Source organism: Schistocerca gregaria, chromosome 6 (genome assembly GCF_023897955.1).
Source record: "Schistocerca gregaria isolate iqSchGreg1 chromosome 6, iqSchGreg1.2, whole genome shotgun sequence".
Taxonomy (NCBI): Eukaryota; Metazoa; Arthropoda; class Insecta; order Orthoptera; family Acrididae; genus Schistocerca; species Schistocerca gregaria.
The window spans coordinates 550285948-550295457 of record NC_064925.1 but is presented as its reverse complement, the minus strand read 5'-3'; the positions used below and the strand labels follow the sequence as shown (position 1 = coordinate 550295457).

The window sequence follows — 9510 nt, the reverse complement described above, 5'->3', positions numbered from 1 at the left end:
TTCATTAAAATATATGTGATACACTTGCTTAATAAGGGTGTTAGTGATACAGAGGTTTCTCCGAGGCTACTAAAATGTGTTATGTACTTGTTGCAGCAAAATATCCGTTTTAGAGTGTCTAGGCTGTGAGGCCATTCCTTTATTCACATTGCAGTCCTTTGCACTAACTATTGTAGGAGGTATTAGTTTGAATGCTCATTAATACTATCAGAACTGTCTAGTGGTGATATTTACTGAATTGCAAGTTGCTGGAACATGCTTTCAAAAATGACTTTATAGTTTTTTGTTATTATAGCCCACACCCTGAACGATACGTCCTTGATAAGGTTTTGAAACGTTGTGTCATTAGAGCACAGTTAATAAGGTCATTTCATGAATTAATGAATAAATTAGGCCCTTTCGTTTCGTGTTTCCCACGCTGGTCTCGTTGTGAACTCATGGCTCAATCTTGTTGTGACTACGTAGGCTTTCCAGGCGTAATAAGTCTTGAAAGTCTCTTAGGGTTTGCTGCCGAATCCTAAAATCAACTTGACTCGATATTTCGGCTATTCAACTGGTCGCCATCTTAAGGAAAATGCTGCTTCAGCTGATGAGTCCCGCTGGCTCAATCGTCGAAAATCTAGGTGGTGATGATTGCAAGCTCGGATGCAGAGAAGAGTAGGTGTTGTTCTGCGATGTTCAAAACTTTTATAGATGTGTTTCAATAATCATTCTTGAAGATTAAACTTTTGCAAGTTAGCACAATGGTGATGTAAAAAAGTAATCAGCACTCCGAATTTAAGTTACACTTCTGTTTTATTACTTTTGTTGCAGTATCACGTAACTCACAAAATATCACTTCACCATATAAAACATACTTGAAAATATCTTCCTCACTGTTAAAGTTCATATTTTATAAACTGACTACAATTTGAGTCTTTTTCAACATGACGACCAAGACTTGACTCTCTCATAACCGCTTACACGCCCAAAAATCAGAGTTACAAGTACGTCGATAATCATAGTGACAAAAGAAAGACTTCACATAAGAATAATATCATAGCGATATAAACATATCGATGCATCAAAGTACCTCTACATTAATGAAATCAAATATGAATGTTGTCTCAGAAATATGTTAACTACTTTACATAATCACGGTAGAATATTGCTGGTATCGAGAGGTTGAGGTGAGGTGCCGTAGTGGTTACGTAATTCAAGTACCGTTACAACACTAACAGACTGCAGGTGACAGCACTGGCAGTGGAACATGTATAAAGCATGTTGTGGGGGGGGGGACATGGAAAGCAGTGCAGTCGTCTTAATGCAGAAACGTCCAAAAGGGGATGATCATTTGCTTTTGGGCCAAGGATGGAAGCATTTCCGAAACAGCTAAGTTTGGAAACTCTTCATGGGTTAAGTATACCATGTATGGCAAAATGGTACTATCCAGGAGCCCTGAGGCAAGCGTGATGCGCCAAGGGCCATTAATGACAAGGGTGAAGGAGCGCTGCCGAGATATGCACAGACGGACAGATGTGCAACTGTTGAGCATGTGACCGCCCACATGAGCCACAGTGTACCAACTGTGTATCCTGAACGACCGTTCAGCGAACGTTGCTGCATACGGGGCTCCGCAGAAGGTGCTTGGATCATGCTCCCAAGCTGACTGCTGTTAATAGGCGATGAAGGATGGATTTTGCACACCAATACCGTAACACGTCGTCCACTGAGAGGCGACAGATGGCCTTTCCAGATGAATCACATGTCATGCTCCCATGGAAAGATGGCGTTGGCGTGTACGGGATGAAATGTCTTATTGCAAACATCCTCCATCACTCTTCTGAAGGCCAGAAAAGGGAGCGTTATGGAGTGGGGAAAGTTTCCGTGGCTTTCTCATGGTGATCTTGCCTTTCTGGAAAGCGCAACAGATTCTCCACGCTGGAGGAGGTAACATTGTGGTCTGGAGAAAGTTTCCGTGACACTCGCTGCGTGATCTTGTCGTTCTGGAGGGCACAATGGATCAATAAAATTATGCTTATATCCTTGGGGATTATTTCCCCCTCCCCCCCCCCCCCCCTTGTGCAGTTCGTTTCCACTCGTCACAATGGCAATGTGCTACATAACTCTCAGTGTACATGTGTGATTCGAAAAGCACAAGGATGAGTTTACTGTACTCCTCTGGCCACCAAATTCCCCGGATTTAAACCCAATCGAGAACCTGTGGGACCAGTGTGATTAAGATGTTCTTACCATGGACCTACCGCAACTGATCACTGCACTGGGGTCAGCATGGCTCACGTCCATGGTTCAAATGGCTCTAAGCACTATGGGACTTACCTTCTGAGGTCAACACTCCCCTAGAATTTAGAACTACTTAAACCTAACTAACCTAAGGACATCACACACATCCATACCCGAGGCAGGATTCGAACCTGCGACCCTAGCAATGGCGCGGTTCCAGATTGTAGCGCCTAGAACCGCACGGTCACACAGGCCGGCTTCACGTCCATGTCATTGCCTTCCAGAGCCACACTAGCTCTCACAGCGGTCTGCACTGCAAAAGAGGGTTATTCAGGTCTTTGGTAAACGATCACATCAATGTGACTGGGCAGTGCAACGTATCTCTTAAATAAACAATCACGAAAAATGTATTTAAGCAATGCTATATCTGTTTTGAACATTTGTATTTCAAATGTATGGTTTGGTTGCACAAAGCACGCAGTCTTCAGGCCACAAGTGGCCCATCGGGATCATCCGACCGCCGTGTCTTCCTCAGAAGAGGATGCGAAATGGAGGGCGTGTGGTCATCACACCGATCTCTCGGTCGTTATGATGGTTTTCTGTGACCTAAGCCGCTACTATTCGGCCGAGTGGCTCTTCAATTGGCATCAAAAGGCTGAATGCACCCCGAAAAATGGCAACAGTGCGAGGCAACCCAGATGGTCATCCATCCAAGTGCTGGGCACGCCTGACAGCGCGTAATTTCGGTGATCGGACGGGAACTTGTGTAACCACTGCGGCAAGGCCGATGCCAAGTGTATAGTTGCAAAATTCGGGAAAAACGGATACTTGAGATCAGGAAACTGTACCATATGAAGTTGACTTCACCTTATATGGTGCTTGGCCACTGGCTGCCCCACACTGCTTGAGGTGCTGTTTCGCTTTTGGCATAAAGCAGTAGACCTAAATATCACCTACTCTAAGAAATCAATGCATAAAATCATTTGGTTCACCGAATAATTAATTTTAACGTTTCCTCTTGGCGTCCGACAAGTGCAGACCCCATCTCATAGAATGCTTTATCATAATTTTTCCTCCAGCCTAGTGACATGGCTATGACACCAGCTGTATCACACACATCAAATCGTCGAAATATCGCCACTATTTTGCACACGTCTTCGATGATTTCATTTGTGGCTGCAAGGGACGCATGGCCCAATTAGAATACAATGATGCATATCTTTGAATGAGTTATATACGATACATTGTACAAAACGAGGTATTTTATGATGTCATAGCATTCCAAATCTATCTATTTAAAACACAATACAGGCAACATGATTGGTTTAAAAGATAGCGTAAACCAATCTATTTGAGACATCGAAATGACACTTGATGAGCGTTATTATGTAGTGCGGCATGATGAAACAAAATGAATATATGTATACATTCACCTCTGTAGCAGAGTGTTCATTGCGTCTGACAGTTATGCAAAAAACCCAGGCTCGATGGGAATTTTCCTCGTCGGAGGACTGGAGTGGCTTATTGTCAGAATCATAATGCCAGTTGAGGAGCTACTTGACCAAGCAGCAGCGGCTCTGGGTCACTAAAACTGACAAAGGTAGGGAGAAAAGTGTGCTGACCCCAGGCCCCACGATACCTGATGCACTGATGGCTTTGACAGAGGATGACACGGCGGTCGCACAATGCGCCTGTCAAGGTTGTGAATGACGTGTTGTATGTATTTCTACAACAAAAACACAATTTCATGACCACTTCTGTAGCTGAATAGTTAGCATAGCGGCCTTTGGTGCTAAAGGACTTGGGTTTGAGTCCCGCTACTTCATCGGTTTATTTGGGGCAGAAAGGTCTCGAACGGTTCAAATTCAACCTCGTGAAGCTCAAAAGAGGAACTGCTTGAAGACAGAAGCAGCTACACCACTAGGATTCATATGCTGCTGGAGGGATTGGTGACATGTTCATCACATGTTCCATGACCATACATCAGTACTCGTACTGTCTTCTAGGAAGCAGTCAACCAGTCGGAACACAGTTAACCCGTAAGCCGTTGATGTAGAATTGAATTTTATGTCAAATCTATCTCTTTTGCAGGACGAATACTTAGTCTGATTGTTACTCTTTTTTGTACAACGTATAGTGTTACTGTATTGTAAGTTGTTTTGGTATATTATTTATAGCACATTGCCACCAGTCTCATCAGCTTAATTTAAGTCATTATTTCCACCTAGAATCCTTCGATGAAATGTGATGTGTATCAATAATCCTGATGAATTAAGGCTTCATGTGGAATTCGAGCCTTGCCTAATGTGGGAAATCTTCTCGTCATATGAGCCATCAAAACAAGGTTTTTGTCCTGTTTCAATCATTACAGGTTCCAGTATGCGTCTCTCACTTCTGTGATATGCTAGTTCAACTCCTTACACACACTAGCTGTGTAGGAGTCTCGGCAGTAGCAGATCTCTTCACTTAGGGCAAGTGGTGATGCATGTCACTAGACACGATAGCTCATCAGCAAAGGCATTCCTTAAGAATAACATGGTCTTGGTTCCTGTAGAGCTCCGGTGCGTGGTATTAATTTCTGAGTAATTTTCGCCCCTACTTTTTTGTATGATCATCCCAGCGAGATAAAATGTTTAGGCTTTTCGTCAGTTGGCTCAGATCATAGTAAAGTAGTTTAGCGCAATATAACTCACAACTCACTCCAGCACTCAGATGCTTAACTTTCTTAAAAATTGATGTGACATAGTGGATCGACCATATTGCAGTATCTATTTAATGTCTTATCAGCTTTCCGAAACAGTATTTCTTCCAGTGCTACAAAAGATGTGGGATGTTTCATGGGCTGTCCCGAAGGTGAAAAGAAAGGATTTTACAGTTTATTATTATTACGAAGTTTTTTTATTTTTTATTTGGTTTTATGTTACAAATGGGGTACACTGTAGTTTGTGCAGGCCCTAATGGACGAGAGCGTGGCCGTAGCCAAGAGCGGGGGCGGCGTAGCCGTAGGCTCCGTAGCCGTAGCCCAGAGCGGGGGCGGCGGCGGCGTAGCGGGCGTAGCCGTAGGCGGGGGCGGCGTAGGCGACAGGAGCATGAGCTACGGCGGGGGCGGCGTAGGCGACGGGGGCGTGAGCTACGGCGGGGGCGGCGTAGGCGACGGGGGCGTGAGCCACAGCGGGGGCGGCGTAGGCGAGGCGGGCTGTCTGCGAGATCCTGTACGTGTTGGCCACGGAGGAGGCGACCGGGGCGTGCGCGACGGCCACAGCAGGAGCGGCGTGGGCCACAGCCACGGGGGCGTGCGCCACGGCGGCGACGGGGGCGGCGTAGGCCGCCACGGGGGCGGCGTAGGCGGGGGCGGCGTAGCCTCCCAGGTAGCCGGCAGACGCGGCGGCCACCAGCGCGGACAGGATCAGCTGCAAGGAGAGGCAGTTCTGTGGATGTAGAAGCTGACATGGCACTCACTACTCTACCTTACAAAAACCGCTCTGACCACTGTTGGACTTAACAGCTGAGGTCATCAGTCCCCTAGAACTACCTAAACCTAACTAACCTAAGGACATCACACACATCCATGCCCGATGCAGGATTCGAACCTGCAACCGTAGCGTTCACACAGTTCCAGACTGAATGGCCTAGAACCGCTCGGTCATTCCGGCTGGCGTACCGTACACAGTTCAGCTCTACACTCTATACTCTCGTGCATTTAAGCAGAGACTTATGAGAAGCTGGGGTTCAAATATTTGCGATAAACCTACTTAGTAATATGATGAAAGCTTTCTAGGATGGTGTTTACTTCAGTTATATTATCTTTGAAGATGTTCTCACATATCAGGATGAAACGTCATTAAAGAGCGTACATTGACAACAGGTTCTCAGCCCAGAAGTTTTATCTGATGTGAGAGATCTGTTTCTATATCTTCTATATGCGAATGGCGACTACTGGCCGTTTGCTACTGAGTTTTTCGCATAAATTTAAAGAGTCATGCTACAAATAATTCAATTTCATCTTCTGTAATGCACAAAGAAACACATTTGTATAAAAACGATACTAAAACTTAAGTTGCAACATGTGTCGAATAATTATTCTTATCCACAAGATAAACTGCATTGAAGTAGTAATTCTGGAAGAATTAAAATGTTTAAATCTCTTTGGAGCTGTCATTTTTCCCAAATTCTGAAAAATACTCTATCGTCAAGTAGTCGAGATTACTTTCCTCTCGGCCGGCCACGGTGGCCAAGCGGTTCTAAGCGCTTCAGTCTGGAACCACGCGGCTGGGGCGGTCGTAGCTTCGAATCCTGCCTCGGGCATGGATGTGTGTGATGACCTTACGTTAGTTAGGTTTATGTAGTTCTAAGTCTAGGGGACCGATGACCTCAGATGTTGTCCCATAGTGCTCAGAGCCATTTGAACCACTTTTTTTTCCCTCTAGAACACTCTCATCAAGGTCCATTCGCTATATTGATCTAAGCTTGGAAGTTCGCAATAGTTGGCCTAATTATCCAAGTTTGTGAGTTTGACACTGTCTTTTCATTCACTTTTACTTCTAAACTCCTTCATCAACCCCACTCTTTCTAGTGGTAAGCGCGGGTTACACCCGGACTATAGTAAGCCACACCTGTTCTAAGATTGATATTTCTCGGTTACACCCGGACTATAGTAAGCCACATCTGTTGTAAGACTGATATTTCTCGGTTACACCCGGAGTATAGTAAGCCACACCTGTTCTAAGACTGATATTTCTCGAGGGGCTACAAATCTGTGCCTCCATCCTTCTTCTTTCCAGTCCACATACCGTCATCCATTGAAGAGCTAGAGGTGTCGCCGTTCCACCGTACATTTTTCCAGATTATTCATATATCGATCACGTGTGCTCGAAATTACTCCAAACATTCTAATGATTTATGTGTCACCCGTTCCAACCTCCACATTCATCCTCCAGGATTATATGTGCTTATTGTCTCTGGGGCAGTCACCATTCAACATATGATCACCTAAATCTGTGGATTAAACACAAATATAATCACCTATAGTTTAGCTGTAGTTCCCCATACACACCTTCACCCATCTCTAAAAGTAATAGCAGCAACTATCTGACAACGTATTTTTTCACAAATAGGTGCATGTACCAAGTAAGACTGAAATTTTACCGCGCCATTACAACAACGGGGATTCAGCTCAATAGATTACGTCGATGTGTAATGCTTGGTGCCTGACACGCACAAAGGTGGGTAATAATTTTTATTGATCTGAAGATGGCTCGTCAGTGAGCTGAAACTAGCAGTCAATAAAGGTATGCTAGCGGTCTTGACGTTGGAGTTTTATCCACACATTTTGTCATAACAGATAGCCTGTCCCATATACGAAAATACGAAATGACAACATTATAAATTTTTGTCATAGGTGGGGATTTATTCTAAGTGTTTATTTAAGTAACAATTTCCTGGTGGTTAATATAACGTTATCTGTAGCTGTCTTGGGATTTGAAACTTATATAATGCCACTCTTATTACTTATGTTGTGAAGATTATTACCCGCTTGTTCACTATCATGAATGTTTAAGTTTTCCCCCCTGAGCTCGGAATAACAGTTAAGGTATTGTGTATGTTAAACGCCAGAAAGCGCGGCAAGGGTTAACATTGTCAGCATGTATCTTGGTCAGATTTTAACGTGAATTATTTGTCAGATGTGCAGTGATTCCCTTGATGAAAGAACACATATAAAAAAATCAAGGCGGGGACGGCCAGTGATCTCTTCAGTGCGGATGCACACGAGGCTCGAACTCTTACGGGAATCGGCGAAATGCCGCATGTAATGAGGGTAATGGGGAAGTCACACTACATCAGTAGTGTGTGGATGAGTTGACAATTCGAGTCTGAAGGGAGGCGGGTTAAGATATTCCGCACAGGTATGATGACCATCGTGTGCTGGTGTCTTAAGTAAGCAGCAGGAGAACTGGTTTCGATTCCCTGTCCGGTACATGTGCTCACTGATTTAAATCAATGTCTCTTCGCAGCCAGTGTCTGTAATTCCTTTGTCTCTTAATTCATATGTATTCGGCCACTTGTAAGCTGGGCGGTGACGCTCATCTCCAAAAACTGAAGGCCGTTACTCACTGTATTAGTTAACGAATACTTATTGTGGGATGTAGTTATTTGATTTTAATTCCCAGAGTTACGCAATACTTGACTGATGACTCCTAAATCTTAGATTATTGCCGGCCCCACTGGTAGGTCAGTGTAAAAATGGTTAGTGATCGCAGCAACAAAATCAAGAACTCGGAAAATTCTTCCAAGAAAACATCTACATCTACATGACTACTGTGCAAATCACACTTAAGTGCCTGGCAAAGGGTTCATCAAACCAACTCCACAGTAGTTCTGTTATACCACTCTCGAACAGCGCTAGGGAGAAACGAATACCTATATCTTTCCGTGTGAGGTCCGATTTCCCTTATTTTACTACGATGACTGTTTCTCTCTATGTATGTCTACGTCAACAAAATATTTTCGCGTTCGAAGGAGAAAGATAGTGATTGAAACTTCGTCAGAAGATTACGCCGCAACGAGGAACGCCTTTGTTTTAGTGACGCCCACCCCAAATCATGTGTCATGTCTATGTCATTCTCTCTCCTATTTCTCGATCACACAGAACGTGCGGTCCTTCTTTGAACTGTCCCCATTTACTCCGTTAATCCTATATGGTAAGGATCCCATACCGCGCAGCAGTACTTCAAAAGGGCTGTCTCTTTAGCAGATCTGTTGATTCTTCTAAGTGCTCTACCAATAAAACAGTCTTTGGTTCGCCTTCTCCACAATATTTTCAAGTGTTCTTCGTAATTGTAATTATTAGGGATTTAGTTGAATTTACGGCCTTTGGGTTTGATTAATTTAACGTGTACCTTGAGTTTAACGGATTTCTTTTAGCATTCATGTGAATGACCTCACACTTATCATTATTTAGGATCAACTGCCAAATTTCGCATTATACAATATCTTATGTTAAGCGTAATGCAATTTTTTTATCTTCTGATGACGTTATTGGACGATAAACGACAGCATCATCTGCAAACAACCGAAGACGGCTGCTCATATTGTCTCCTAAATCATTTATGTAAATGAGAAACTACAGAGGACCTATAACTCTATCTTGTGGAACGCCAGAAATCACTCCTATTTTATTCGACGACTTCCAGTGGATTATTATAAATTGTGACCTCTCTGACAGGAAATTACAAATGCAGTCACATAACTGAGACCATATGTCATAAGCAGCAAGCAGTTTGATTGTAA

General features: G+C 43.8%; 1 protein-coding gene across 1 annotated transcript in view; it reads right to left on the bottom strand.

Annotated features, from left to right (window-relative positions):
- Positions 1-5098: 5098 nt before the first annotated feature.
- Positions 5099-9510, bottom strand: part of LOC126278937 (cuticle protein 16.5-like) — a 51741-nt gene continuing 47329 nt past the window's right edge. Inside the window, exon 4 of the mRNA XM_049979214.1 lies at positions 5099-5633. Within this exon, the coding sequence (XP_049835171.1) occupies positions 5178-5633 (456 nt within the window). The 3' untranslated portion in view covers positions 5099-5177. The remainder of the gene's footprint in view (positions 5634-9510) is intronic.